Below are 14978 nucleotides of genomic sequence, written 5' to 3' on the forward strand. Positions count from 1 at the left end.
AAACTGTACATTGGAGGAGGTTGGATGGGTGGGGTGGGGTTGGGTGGGTTGGGTGAGGCCTGTACATTGGAGGTGGGGGGGGGGGGGGGGGTTGGGTAGGGGACACACACACATTTTACACTGTACATTGGAATACTGACAAAGCCTTACTTGGTCATTTACTGTACAACTAGGTTAGGACATTTGTAGGGGCCAGTTTCGAATTGCAGTCTCACGTAGGTGTTTTTTGAGAGTGTTTTTGAAAGTGGGTAGTGATTCACATTCCTTTACAGCTTTAGGCAGGGCGTTCCACATTGATGTGGCATAATTGCGAAACGTGTTTAGTCCCTTGTTTGAGCCGAATCTGGGTTTTACATGATTTGTGGAGCTCCCTCTGGTGTTGTGATCAGTGGTGCAGTGCTGGGCAACCGCGGTCAAACGGCGTTTGGGCTTCGAAGTGCGCGCATCCTATTATTATGCAAAGTCTAGGTGATAAGTGCCTAGACTTTGCATAATAATAGGATACCGTTTGGCCTCCGCCCATATTACGACTGCACCCCTGGTTGTGATCGTGGTATTCACTGACCTTTGGGAAGTATTTTGACATGTACATGGGTACCTTGGTCGCGTAGTGTATCTTGTAGACCAGGCCCTTTGCAAGTTGCTGTACTCTCGTCTACTCTAAGCCATCCTAGGTTGTCAAAGTGGGCAGGGGTGAGGTGGGTTCTAGGAGTCAGGTCAAGTAGTAGTCTGACTAGCTTGTTTTGAGATGTTTGTAATTTGTTTTTTAGTGCCTTTGAGGTGCTTTGGTACCATGAGGTGCAAGCATAGTCGTAGTACCCTTGAATGAGTGCTCCTGCTAGAGTCTTCAGGGTATTCTTGTTTACCAGAGAGGAGATCCGGTACAAGAATCGCGTTCGTTGGTTGACTTTTTTTTATTACATTGGATGCCATTTTGTCACAGGAAAGATTAGCCTCTAGGATGGAACCCAGGTAGGTAATTTCATCTTTCCTTGTGATAATATTGTCACCCACTGTAACCGAGAAGCCGTCGGTCTTGCTGAGTTTGTTATTTGAACCGAAGAGAATGGACTCTGTTTTGCCCATGTGTAATGATAGTTTGTTGTCGGCGAGCCATATGCAGATTTTGCCGAGTTCCGAGCTGAGGGCTTTTTCAACCTGTGACTTGTTCTTGTCAGAGACCAGCAGGGCTGAGTCGTCCGCAAACAGGAACAAGTTGCAGTCACAAGCTGACGACATGTCATTTGCATAAATTAGGAATAGTAGCGGTCCTAGTATGCTTCCTTGTGGAACACCACAGCTCACTGTGAGGGGGGGGGATAGGGTACCGTTTACTTCCACCATCTGTTCCCTCCCCTCCAGGTAGGATTGTATCCAGCTCACTGATAAACTATCAAAACCAATTGCTTTTAGCTTGTCAATCAGAATGGTGTGATTGACAGTGTCGAAGGCCTTTTGTAGGTCCAGCATGACCATGCCGCAGTATTTGCCCGCGTCCACCTCTTGTTTGATGTGGTCGTTCAAGTAGAGAAGGCATGTGTCAGTGGAGTGGGATGTTCTGAAGCCAGATTGGAATTCGTAGATTAGATTTTTTTCCGCAAGGTACTTTTCGATCTGTTCGTATACTATTTTTTCCATGACTTTCGAGATGGATGTAAGGATGTAAGTACTACTCACGAGTAAGTAATTTGACCAGTGAAGTGGAGCCCCGGCCCGCACAGTTATCTTATCGGCCTTTGGCTAAGATCAAGTGTAGGCCGGTGAAACACTTCCTGTTTGAGTATCGGAGCATGTGGTGCTTGCGCGCAGCGTTTCTATTTCGTTATTGTTACGCAGAAACCTTCCCTCCAGGCGACTTTAATCTGAAAATACAACTTCTTCTTCAACACAAACATGGCTCGCAATGCAGAGAAAGCCATGACGGCTCTAGCCCGCTTCAGACAGGCTCAGCAGGAGGAGGGCAAGGTCAAGGAGCGCAGGCCGTGTCTGGCCTCAGAGTGCAGTGAGCTTCCCAAAGCTGAGAAGTGGAGGAGACAGATCATCAGTGAGATCTCCAAGAAAGTGGCTCAGATCCAGAACGCTGGTCTGGGGGAGTTTAAGATCCGGGACCTGAACGATGAGATAAACAAGCTGCTGAGAGAGAAGGGTCACTGGGAGGTCAGAATCAAAGAACTGGGAGGACCCGACTATGGACGTGTTGGTCCTAAGACGTTGGACCATGAGGGTAAAGAGGTTCCTGGTAACAGAGGTTATAAATATTTTGGAGCGGCCAGAGACCTGCCTGGAGTCAGAGAGCTGTTTGAGAGGGAGCCAATACCTCCTCCTAGGAAGACTCAAGCTGAGTTGATGAAGGACATCGATGCAGAGTATTATGGCTACCGAGACGAAGATGACGGGGCGTTGGTTCCTCTCGAACAGGAGTATGAGGCAAAAGCCATAGCGGAGGCAGTGGAGAGGTGGAAAGCAGAAAGCTTTTCAACGGTTGCAGCTTTAAAGAGGGTGTGAATATTTGCTAGTTCTAGAGAGGAGATGGCAACATGGTGTCCATAGTCCCAGCCTGGACAGACTCTTGATGTCTGGCTCTGTAAGGCCCCAGGGCCTGCTGTGTGAGCGCCCCCTACACCCAGCGTCTGATTTATGTTCTGTTAATGTAAATAATGTCTGTATTTTTATACATGAACTTCATCTGTTTCCCAACTTTATATTAAAACTTTCCATCCAAAAAAAATAATCTGTTCTTATCAGTTTAATATCTGATGCTTGACTCAAATAGATATGTAAAGTTGTGGAAAAAAAGTCAGCACACCGTCTGCCGTGTTCCCAAGTTTAATATAATTTAACACAACGTTTCGGCCTGTGGCCTTTTTCAAGTGTCAAGTGTCACGCCATAAATGTATCAATAGTACAGATGAATGAATGAATGGTCTTTATTGTCATTGTCACAAGAAATGCAGCCCTAGGTGCTGACAGTCACACAGTCCTAGAGATAATAACAACTCTTAAAATAATAAAGACAAGAGTGAGACATAATAGACATAACAGGGGGGGGGGGGGGGGTAAAAAAAGAAAATTGCACTATTCCCTTGGTGTTGTGTGTGCGTTGGGGGGTGCAGGGGAGATTGTTTGCTTTAAATTTGAGCTGAGTTTAGTGCACTTATGGCCCTGGGATAAAAACTGAACTTGAGTCTGTTAGTCCGGGTGGGCATGACACTGAAACTCCTGCCCGAGCGCAGCCTTACGAGGTGTTTGTTGCCAGGGTGGTGTGGGTCCTTCAGTATTTTGACTGCCTTCTTAAGACAGCAGGAGTTGTATAGTTCTTCCAGTGAGGGGAGAGGACATCCGATGATTTTCTGGGCCGAGTTGACGACCCTCTGGAGCGCCTTCCTCTCTGCGGCTGTGCAGCTGAGGAACCACACGTCGATGCAGTAGGTGAGGATGATTTCCACGGAGCAGCGAGGTATCAAGTCCTTTTTTCAAATCCTGCATTCTAGTGAATTTTCATAGTAACACACTGCACTTCAGACAACCTACAACTGGTGATGGTGTCTAGGTCTTTAAGTGTTAAACAGCTGAGAGCAGTCACTGCTGTTTTTTGTGGTCTTCTTTCATACACACATCTTACCAATTTTTTATTTGGTGGCCCAAAGTATTAACATGCAGTGGGAATCGCCTTCTGTACTGTTACACCCCTATTACACAGGAACAGTCAGGTTAAAACACCCCTCTTGTTTTCACCTCCTCCATCTCCCTTCCTGAAAAGTGTCCCAGGCAACAAATATTCCTCTGAGCAAAGTTTGTTTATTCACGTGTCAAAATATACCATATAGTTCTTTATCACTTCTCTGACTCTCAAAACTACGTAGTGCACCTGTAAAAACCTTTTGCATGAGATACAGGAAGGAACACATGAGACAAAATACTGCATTTGTTCTTACTTGCTTGCCTGGGTAAATAAAGGTTAAATAAATGTACATTTTTGTTTTTTGAAAACCGATACCGATAATTTCCGATATCACATTTTAATGCCAATATCGGCCGATAATATCGGACATCCCTAATTTATTAATAATAATAACTTATTATTATTTAAGGCTGTCATGATTGCCTTTAGTTTACTTCAGGGGTAATTATGGAATAATCTCGTTTCAATGTGGTGGGTAAATGAGAGCTGGGGGTAGATACATTTTCTGAAAGATATTTCTTGCACTCATTTTTGGAGGGGTAAAAATATAGACAAAGCATTAGTCGTTTAGACATTGATTACCATGGTAGCCATTAAACCGAATGATAATGATTAGGGGTGTAAAGGTATCCATACCGAACCGTTTCAGTGTGTACCGTATACCGAACGGCTGTGTACGGAACTAGTTTTTTTCACAATCTAATATAATTGATGATTTTCAGATTTTGAGAAATGGTCAAACTTATCCAAATATGGTATTTTCATGGAGAACAGTGCAGCTACAACAGATAGCACTTTAGTGATAATTTTCTGTAATAAAAAAAGAAAAAAAAACGTTTTTTTTTTTTTTTTATCTCAAGGCCCCCCTGTCATGCCTCTGCTCCCCCCCTGGGGGGCGCGCCCCCCACTTTGAGAAACACTGGCTTAGAGAGAGAGAGTCCAGGTGAAGTGACGAGAGGAGGCGCCATCAAAGTATGCAGATTGTAGCAACCATAGATATCTATAGAACACTAGATAGCTTAAGGCGGAGTCACCAGCGTCACTGAACCGCCGCCATCTTGCTCCAGTTAGCCTTGAGTGAGAGTGAGTGAGCTGCACAGACAAAAATACTCATAACTCGCTGAAATATTGACGGATTTACAAACGGGTTGGTTTGCTATAAACATCAAAGATGTAGTTATGATACTGCATACTTATAAAAAAGAAAAATTTTAAAGATGTTTTTTTTTTTACAAACCGCTTGAATCATAGCCACGTTAATAATGCTTGTAATAAAACAAACCGTTTGTAAATCCGTCAATATTTCAGCGAGTTATGAGTATTTTTGTCTGTGCAGCTCACTCACTCTCACTCAAGGCTAACTGGAGCAAGATGGCGGCGGTTCAGTGACGTCGCTCTCCATTGGCCGGCAGCGCGGGCAAGCTATCTAGTGTTCTATATATATCTATGGTAGCAACCAGATGCGTCGGGCGAGGAGAGGTGTTAAAACAATCTACTCCCCACCCCCCAGGAATAGAAACACTACCAGACTTTGGACAGAGTTCTCTGACCAAAAAAAAACCCAATGTGAACTTCCTGGAGGCGCGGCGATGGCAGTATAACCTGTGTGGACCATTTGTGGGCTTAGAAATAAAACACAAGTCCGCTCTGCATGGAGACGTCAGAGCTCTGTAGTGACCGAGTAATGGAGTAATGACGCACGGAGGGGGGAGTTGTTTCCTCTCACACTTCAACTTCACACACCTAACTAGAACTAAACTGATATGATGAAAGAATAAACAAAATAAACGACAATATATTGGGCATACTTTTTTCCCCAGCCGCCATGACGCGGATAGAGCGGACACTTCCAGAAGAAGTATGGATCCAAGTGTTCTCCTTCTTGACCACAGAAGAGAAGCACCGCGTCCGTCGGAGCTGCCGGTATTTCAGGGAACTGGTGGATAAGTCGTACGCGTCCCTCTGGAGACACTTCTCCGTGGTGCTCAGCGAGTTATCCGCCTACAACCGGCCGTTCTGGAGCACCCTGAGCCGGAGGAACACCCGCCGTGTGGTGGTGCGAGGGGGCAAGAGGGAGAACCTGAGGCACCTCGCCGTCTCGCTGCCCTCCCTCACCTCGCTGACCGTGGAGAACTGGACCGAGGAGAACGTGGAGGACCTCAAGGCGTTGTTCCCCAACCTGACGCGCCTGGCGATCATCAACAACAACAACTCGATCGGCGTGGACATCTCCCGGGCCCTTGTGCCCCTGAGCACGCAGGTGAGTGGCCAGGGGTGTAAAGTACTTGAGTAATTGTACTTTGTTACAATACTTAACTACTGTTTTGGGGGATTTGCACTTTACTCTAGTATTATTATACTATAGGTTCATAGGTACTATATACCTGTATCATGTCATGTATGTCCCTATGCCATAAATGTCAATCATGATGTCATGTATGTTGTATTGTTGTGTGTATGTCATCAATGGCTATGAATTGAAAATGGGGGACCCTGATGTAAACAAGACGAAAGTCTTTCTCTGGTCTGCATCCCCTTAACAATTGTGTGTATTGAAGACTCACTTCTTCAACCATTATCTGAATTAAAAAAAAAAAAAAAAAAAAAATCTAACCCTAACTAACCATACTGTCATGCACTTGTCCTAATAAACTAACCTACACTGTAGCACTCAACACTTTGATGAACATTGTTACTCAGCTGATAGAGTTGTGCTCTTCCTGATGGCTTGTCGTACAGAACTTGTAAGTCGCTTTGGATAAAAGCGTCAGCTAAATGACTAAATGTAAATGTAAATGTATTGAGCCGTACTGTATTGTACCCATTCTGCAATCTGTTAAATAAAGTTTTCATTCATTCATTGTATACTTGTACTTTTACTCAATTACATTTCGGAGGGGAAAAAACATACTTTTTACTCCTTATATTTAAAATGCAGATCTACAAAGTACATCTCGCAGGTCCAACCATTTTAATTAGTATATTTGTTTCTCTGGTTAAACTAACGGTAACGTTATTACTTCCTGCGGCCGCACTTCATTTAAAAACAACCAATCAAATCCCCATCAATGGAAAATTAACCCGCCCATACCCATGCTGATTGGTCCTTGTGTAAGACTAGAAAGCGGGGATCTTTGATTAACCACCTGCTATCAGAAGAATAATTTCATATCGAATGAAAACTTGGCCCACGATGGAATGAGTTTGAGACCCCTGGTCTATCCCTTGCAATAAAAAGTAGAAACTTTTTTACTTTTACTCAAGTGTGTTTTTAGCCAGATACTGTGACTTTTTACTTGAGTACGATTTTGAGACGGTACCCATACTTTCACTTAAGTATAATTTCTGGGTACTTTTTACACCCCTGCTGCAGGTGACGCACCTGCACGTGTGCAACGTCAAGCTCCGCGGTCCCGTGGTCGAGTTCCTCAGCACGGTGTCCAAGATGACCAACGTGAGGTCCTTGGTGTTCCACCACAACGGGAGCCAGCGGGTCCCGGTCAAGGCGCTCCAGGGCATCCTGAGCGGGCTGCCCAGACTGAGCCACCTGTCCTGGGAGATGATCTCCTACAAGACCCTCCCGGAGGACTTCTTCAAGCCGCTGTGTGTAACAACACCACGTGCCTCTGCAGGTCAGGACACTCGACGCGCGGTGTTTATGTTTACATGTTGACGTTATTAGATTAGATTACATTTCTAATGTATTGTCATTCGATTATTGTCTATTTAAAACTGAATCAAACCTTAAACAAGGTGGCCTGTTGTTGGGATGTTAGAGCCTAATGTGAAAAACTCCACACACAAGCCTATTCTCACTCCTTGCCCCACAATGGTGGAATGAACTACCCATCCCAGTTAGGACAGCCGAAACCCATCCAATCTTTCGCCGTCGACTAAAGACTCACTTCTTCAACCATTATCTGAAATAAAAAATAAATACATTTTTTTTTCTTTTTTAATCTAACCCTAACTAACCTTACTGTCATGCACTTGTCCTAATAAACTAACCTACACTGTAGCACTCAACACTTTGATGAAACATTGTTACTCAGCTGATAGAGTTGTGCCCTTCTTCCTGATGACTTGTCGTACAGAACTTGTAAGTCGCTTTGGATAAAAGCGTCGGCTATAAATGACTAAATGTAAATGGGTCTGATTAACTACATAACTAAACATGGACCAAATTGAAGAAGGACTGGCAGAGGAAGTCAGACTGGTTGTACTGGGCAGCTCCTAGTGGTCAACAGTGTCAGACTGTGGTTGTACTGGGCAGCTCCTAGTGGTCAACAGTGTCAGACTGTGGTTGTACTGGGCAGCTCCTAGTGGTCAACAGTGTCAGACTGTGGTTGTACTGGGCAGCTCCTAGTGGTCAACAGTGTCAGACTGTGGTTGTACTGGGCAGCTCCTAGTGGTCAACAGTGTCAGACTGTGGTTGTACTGGGCAGCTCCTAGTGGCCAACAGTGTCAGACTGTGGTTGTACTGGGCAGCTCCTAGTGGCCAACAGTGTCAGACTGTGGTTGTACTGGGCAGCTCCTAGTGGCCAACAGTGTCAGACTGTGGTTTTACTGGGCAGCTCCTAGTGGTCAACAGTGTCAGACTGTGGTTTTACTGGGCAGCTCCTAGTGGTCAACAGTGTTAGACTGTGGTTGTACTGGGCAGCTCCTAGTGGCCAACAGTGTCAGACTGTGGTTGTACTGGGCAGCTCCTAGTGGCCAACAGTGTCAGACTGTGGTTGTACTGGGCAGCTCCTAGTGGCCAACAGTGTCAGACTGTGGTTGTACTGGGCAGCTTATTTATTTATACAGGTAAATCACTATGAGACAAATCTTTTTCAAGAGCAACCTGTGTACAATGGACATATAAAACACATTGTACAAACGAGTACAAAAAAAAGTACAGTTCAGACAAAGATTAAGTTGAACATCAACAAACATGTACAGTATAGTACAAACAACATCTAAATATCAGAGTTCAAAATGTAAACATCTTCTAACAGAATGAAATGTTCTAGCTTTAAGGTTTTCAGTAGTTCCTTCCATTTGTACAGGGCACACTATCTTAACCCTTTTACTACCACACTACAGAAGGTTAACCCTTTCACTACCACACTACAGAAGGTTAACCCTTTCACTACCACACTACAGACGGAAAATATGTTTTCAAGGAGGCCTGTGAAGTTCTGAGTCATGCTGCCTCGTTAAAACTAAAAACATAAACTACTATCCGATGGCTCGGATTAGGGGCGTGGTCAAAAGGGGGGGGGGGGGGTCGGTCACTGGCAGGAAATGTATCATTTTTCTTCCTTTCAGACTGAAGTAAAGGGCCAAGAAGGAGAAGGAGCGCTGCATGGTGAATCATTAACCCCTGGCTGGTGCTGCCTGGTCGTCGCAGTACGAAGCCGCCTGGCAGGTTGCCATGTTACCAGGACTAACCCGGATGAAATGTGTGCTCGCTATAGGGATGAACCATTTTCAAAAGGAATATCTATTTGTGATTATTTTGACTGAGTGTAGGGTTTGGCAATTAATCAAGTTTAAAATGTTCCTTTCTGTGTCGAGTTTACATGTTCTCCCCGTGTTTTTGCATGGGTTCCCTCTGGGCACTCTGGGTTTTCTGGGTTCCTCTGGTACTCTGGGTTCCTGTGTTATGTGGGTTCCTCTGGGTTCTCTGGGTACGCTTGTTTCCTCTGGGTTCCTCCCACACCACAAAGACACGCATGTTAGTCAGGAACTACAGATGAAATGACTCTGGCACATTGATGTGGAAACTGAAAAATGTTTGATTTAATGTGCACTGTGTCACTGGGTAAACGACTTCCTCCTGTTCCTCTATCTTCTGTCTCGGACCCTGCCAGGAGACGGTCCGTCTGGAGTTCTTCCCTTGTCCAGCCTGGAGCTTCTGAACTACGACGCGGCGGTGGAGGAGGATGCGCTGAGCGGCCTGTCCGGCCTGCGCAGTCTGTCCGTCTACCATCTCTACTCGGTGCCCGGGCCGCGGTGCCACCTGAAGACGTGGCTGACCGCCCTGCAGAGGCTCACCGCGCTCACCGTCCACGGTCAGTCGCTTCTGGGGAACATTTACTCGGAGTCTGCGCATTATGAGCAAATAGGCTGTGTAAATAAATCAAGCTGCAGATGAGGGTATGTATGCCCTATTATTAGTTCCAAGTTTCCAAGTTTATTGTTTATTATTTCTCACAAATAAAATACACATACTTTACAGTGCCTTGTTCTGTATGAGCCCCTGAGGATGTGCTTCATACAGTAAAAAAAAAAGTAAGTAAAAGAGGAATACACTTGACTATACAATATACAATGCAATCTACAATATACAATCTAAGTACAATGATGAGTAATAATGAGTAAAACAAACAGACAATGAGGTACAAATGCAGACAATGATTGAATGACAATTTACGGTAAGGTGCAAATGCAAATGAGGTATGAATGTGCAAATCTCTAAATAGATAAATATAATGTAGTGTTAAAGTGTCTAAAGTGAGTGTTAAGGTGAGTGTTTGTTTAAAGTGGGTGTGTGCGCATGTGTGGATGTGTGTGCAGTGAGTGTGTAGATGATGGGTTGTTACATGGAGTCATTGAGCATCCTGATGGCCTGGGGATAGAAGCTCCTTCTGAGTCTCTCTGTACTTGCCTGACCGCAGCAGTTCAAAGAGGCAGTTGTTTGGGTGACTAGAGTCTTTAGTTATTCTCTTAGCCTTGCAACTTCTATTTGCATTACAATAAATATAGTTACAAAGGGCGGCTGAGTGGCGCAGTGGGCAAGGCGCTCGCCACTAACGCAGGAGATGCTGGTATCGAGCCCAGCTCTCGGCGTTGCTACCGGCTTGGCCGGCCGTCATACTGACACAATTGGCAAGTGTTAGAGGGTGGGAAAGCCGGTGGGTGGGGATTGGACGTTGTGGACAGCGACTCCTACAGGTCGGTTGGGTGACGCCGGTGCGGCGGAAACAGGAAGTATCGGGGGCAACGTGAGCCTCCCATGCGTTACTCCTCGCCACAGTTCGAGCTGCTGCGGTGAAAAGATGCGACAGGCTGCCTCCTCGTGTACCGGAGGGGACACGTGATGCAAGGCTTCCATCCTCACTACAGCCGACCAGTGGGAGGCATAGTCTAGCAACGTTCAAGACAAGGGAGGGAAGAATTGGAAATACGAAATTGGGATGGGAGAAAAATAGAAAATGGGGAGAAAAAGTTGATACAAAAAAATATATATATATATATATAGTTACAATAGACACTATAATCTAAATATATGCTATGATTAAGTAAGTATACAGTATACACAGGTGCGGTATGCATAAGGTACGTATGGCGTGATATACTTCATACGTTATACGTTGTCCGTTTAGGTGGGAGTCAGACACACTCAGTGATAGAAGTTCCTAGTAGTTGGATGTCTGGCAGCGGTCCCTGCCCACTGTTGTGGAGCCTGATGGCCGCTGGTATGAAGGTCTGGCCGAGGCGGTTAGTCGAGTGTCGGGGGGGTATGAGTCAGTGACTGAACGTGCTTCTCATCTCGACTAGCTCATCGTAGAGGTACTATTGTTGTGGTACTATTGTAACTTGTTATGTGGTACTATTGTAACTTGTTATGTGGTACTATTGTAACTTGTTATGTGGTACTATTGTAACTTGTTAGTGTCCACATCATATCACTCATTCAAGTGCAGGGTTAAGGAATGGCTCATTGATAACCAGAATTGTCAACACTGAGGTGTGTGTGTGTGTGTGTGTGTGTGTGTGTGTGTGTGTGTGTGTGTGTGTGTGTGTGTGTGTGTGTGTGTGTGTGTGTGTGTGTGTGTGTGTGTGTGTGTGTGTGTGTGTGTGTGTGTGTGTGTGTGTGTGTGTGTGTGTGTGTGTGTGTGTGTGTGTGTGGTGCGTTTGTCTATGTCTGGGTCTTTCAATATGTCATGATGTGCTCTGTCCTTGTGTCCATGACTGTATTGTGACCTGTATCCCTATCGTATGTTCTATGTGCTTTTGTTGTGTTTTTATTCTAATGTTATTTATCTTGATTTTATTCTGTTTTTTATTGCTTTTCACACAGGATTTTAGCCTGTACCTTCTGGCAGGGGGACTGCCAATGGAAATTAGCCTTTTGGCTAAAATTGGGTGCATTTACATCTGTAAAATGTTTTATTAATGTACGCTGTCCCCCTTGATCAAATAAAGTAAACCTAACCTAACTATTGTAACTTGTTACGTGGTACTATTAACTCATGTGGTACTATTGTAACTTGTCATGTGGTACTATTGTCATGTGGTACTATTGTAACTTGTCATGTGGTACTATTGTCATGTGGTACTGCTGTAACCTAGACTTGTCCACCAGGGGGCCACCCTCTAGGAGCCTACGCGGACTCCATGCCGGCCACAGTCACCAGTCTGACCGTGTGTGTCGACATGAAAGCGGAGGACCTGGTGACTTTAGGGGCTCGGGTCCCCGACCTCCAGCACCTGCACCTGGAGCCCTGGGTGTCTGGGGGCGACATCGGCCAGATCCCACATCTCTTCCCCCGGCTCAGGAGCCTCAACATACGGTACGTAGTCTGTGAAAACAAAGTGCCAGACAGTGACTTTTTTTTGTTTTATTGATCTTTTTCCCCCTCCATTTTCCTCCGATTTTCTCCCATCCCAATGTTAGTCGTTATGCCAATTCCCAATCCCCTTCCTGGTCGCTGCGCACTTAGCCCCCACAGTCGGTCTGGGAGAGTGGAGGCTATCACGTGCTTCCTCCGACACACGTCCAGCCAATCACCGCTTCTTTTCACCTGGCAGCGCGGATATTCTCTGAGAGGGCGTAGCGTGTGGAAGGATCACACTATCCCACTCAGGTCCCATCCGCGCTGAGCAGGCGCCCCGACCGAACTGTAGGAGTCGCTGTTTACAACGACCCGGACCCACCCCGCCAGCTTCTCCCACCCTCTAATACTGCCAATTGTATTAGTGTGAACGGCCAGCCAAGCTGGTGACAACCCCGGAGCTGTGAGCTGGATTCGAACAGGCGAATCCTAGCGTCTCCGGGGTTGGTGACGAACGCAATCTCCGCTACGCCACCTAACCGCCAGACAGTGACTTATAATGCCCCCCCCCCCCCCCTCCAGACATCACAAAGTGCCAGAGTGACTTTTAAACTTGTTTGTTTTTGTTTTATCGCTTTATTTATTCTACTGGGCAGTCCAGTAGAGAGAGACAGAGGAGGAATAGGAGACAGAGTGGGGGGAAGACATTCGGCAAATAACGACGGGTTCGGGAGCCGAACCCGGGTCGGCCGTGTCGCGGCTATGTGGTTCGCCACTGGGGCGCCCGACTTTTAAACTTTTAAATGTTTCCTTCCCCCCTCCAGACATCACAAAGTGCCAGAGAGTAACTTTTAAATGTTTCCTTCCCCTCCTCCAGACATCACAAAGTGCCAGACAGTGACTTTTAAACGTTTCTCTCCCCTCCTCCAGACATCACAAAGTGCCAGACAGTGACTTTTAAATGTTTCCTTCCCCCCTCCAGACATCACAAAGTGCCAGACAGTAACTTTTAAATGTTTCCTTCCCCCCCTCCAGACATCAAAGTGCCAGACAGTGACGTTTTTTTTTGTTTTTTTAACTTTGGCCATTCCGCTGGCTCTTTTTGCGTTTATCGCATTTTCTCTGGTCAAGAATGACAGACAGAAACAGGTTGAATGGGGGTACAGATGGGGGGAAGACACTCTGAGAAAGTTACGGCTTTGTCCGGGAATCGAACTTGCTACCCCAGATCCGTGACGAGCACGGTTGTCCCCGGCGCCGAAATAGCGCTCGAGGTACGCGGTGAGCTACTGGAGCTCCCCAGACAGACAGTGACTTTTAAACGTTTCCTTCCCCCCTCCAGACATCACAAAGTGCCAGACAGTGACTTTTAAACGTTTCTCTCCCCTCCTCCAGACATCACAAAGTGCCAGACAGTGACTTTTAAACGTTTCTCTCCCCTCCTCCAGACATCACAAAGTGCCAGACAGTGACTTTTAAACGTTTCTCTCCCCTCCTCCAGACATCACAAAGTGCCAGACAGTGACTTTTAAACGTTTCTCTCCCCTCCTCCAGACATCGCAAAGTGCCAGACAGTGACTTTTAAACGTTTCTCTCCCCTCCTCCAGACATCGCAAAGTGCCAGACAGTGACTTCCTCGGCCTCCACCGGCTGCAGCACCTGGTGCACCTGGAGATTCTGGACCCGTACTGCTGGCCCGATCGCGCGGCCCCGGACCAGATCACCTACCAGCCCGGTCCTCACCTGCTGGACCTGATCAGCCGGCTGCAGAGCCTCTCGGGCCGCAGGATCCACGTCGTCACCTCCCCCCGCCGCCGCAGAGGAGACCTGCTCACCTGCAACTGCGTTTTAGAACACGTCCGCACTTTGAGCAAGGCACTTAATCCCCACCTGCCCCCAGTGGAGCCGCTCGTTGGCCAACAGTAGAAGACTTGTTTTTGGGAAAAGTTGTGAGCGGGGGAATCGATGCTCCAGGCCTCTTTAAGAGACTGCTTCTTGCGGCGTAGTGGGCAAGGCGCTCGCCATGAAATGCTGGAGACGCTGGGCTCGTCAGTTCGAGCCCAGCGCTCCACATTTGCTTTCAGTTTAGCTGGTCGTCCGCACTAATACACATTGGCCGTATTAGGGGGTGGGAAACTGATGGGTGGGGATCGGGCGTTGTGGACAGCGACTCCTACAGGTCGGTTGGTGCGCCTGCGCAGTAGAATCAGGAAGTGTCGGGGGCAGCGTGAGCCTCTCACGCGTTACTCCTCGCCACTGAGAGATCGAGCTGCGCAGGTGAAAAGATGCGACTGCTGTTACCTCAAGTACCGGAGGGGACTTGTGCTATGTATGACTTAGTCCACATTGCAGCCGGCTTGTGGGAGGCAAGAAACAGCGTCCGTGACAGGGGAGGGTTGAATTGGATGATACGAAATTGGGATGGGAGAAAAAATATAGAAAAATGGGAGAAAAGGTGGATAAAAAAAAAAAGAGACTGCTTCTTGCTTTCAGCCCGATGCCATCCACATACGTGTTGTTGCATTCCTCCTAGTACGCAGGCAGGGAGCGAAATTAACTTTTTGACTCACCGGCCAGTGGCGGGTAGATGGGAAGAGTCTACCCGCCAAGCATATTTCTTACCTGCCAACATTTTTTTGATTAAAAAAAAATATATATATTTTATATAAAAAAAAAATTGAAATAAAATATATATTATATAATCATACTTGTAGTTGTATTATCTGCGAGACATCGCCACCACGCAATAAGTC

General features: G+C 46.4%; 2 protein-coding genes across 2 annotated transcripts; both read left to right on the top strand.

Annotated features, from left to right (window-relative positions):
- Positions 1–1815: 1815 nt before the first annotated feature.
- Positions 1816–2710, top strand: LOC311223950 (pre-mRNA-splicing factor ISY1 homolog). Its single transcript, XM_084308726.1, has one exon. It carries the CDS (start codon positions 1894–1896, stop codon positions 2503–2505), a length of 612 nt encoding a protein of 203 aa, XP_084164852.1. The 5' UTR covers positions 1816–1893; the 3' UTR covers positions 2506–2710.
- A 2595-nt stretch (positions 2711–5305) lies between these two features.
- On the top strand, positions 5306–14418 carry LOC311223946 (uncharacterized protein). The gene is made up of 5 exons (XM_084308722.1): positions 5306–5942; positions 7056–7314; positions 9538–9738; positions 12036–12243; positions 13833–14418. The coding sequence occupies exons 1-5, from the start codon at positions 5508–5510 to the stop codon at positions 14149–14151; spliced, it is 1422 nt and encodes a 473-aa protein (XP_084164848.1). The 5' UTR covers positions 5306–5507; the 3' UTR covers positions 14152–14418.
- The last annotated feature ends 560 nt before the right edge of the window (positions 14419–14978 follow it).

Source organism: Notolepis coatsorum, assembly GCF_963971535.1.
Source record: "Notolepis coatsorum genome assembly, chromosome: 2".
NCBI classification, from domain to species: Eukaryota; Metazoa; Chordata; class Actinopteri; order Aulopiformes; family Paralepididae; genus Notolepis; species Notolepis coatsorum.

Bases quoted from the DNA above. Each gene is read 5' to 3' on its own strand.
- LOC311223950 (XM_084308726.1), top strand. From the start codon at position 1,894: ATGGCTCGCAATGCAGAGAAAGCCATGACGGCTCTAGCCCGCTTCAGA.
- LOC311223946 (XM_084308722.1), top strand. From the start codon at position 5,508: ATGACGCGGATAGAGCGGACACTTCCAGAAGAAGTATGGATCCAAGTG. The intron at 5,943-7,055 runs GTGAGTGGCCAG...CCCCTGCTGCAG, and splicing joins TTGTGCCCCTGAGCACGCAG to GTGACGCACCTGCACGTGTG. The intron at 9,739-12,035 runs GTCAGTCGCTTC...CTTGTCCACCAG, and splicing joins CACCGCGCTCACCGTCCACG to GGGGCCACCCTCTAGGAGCC.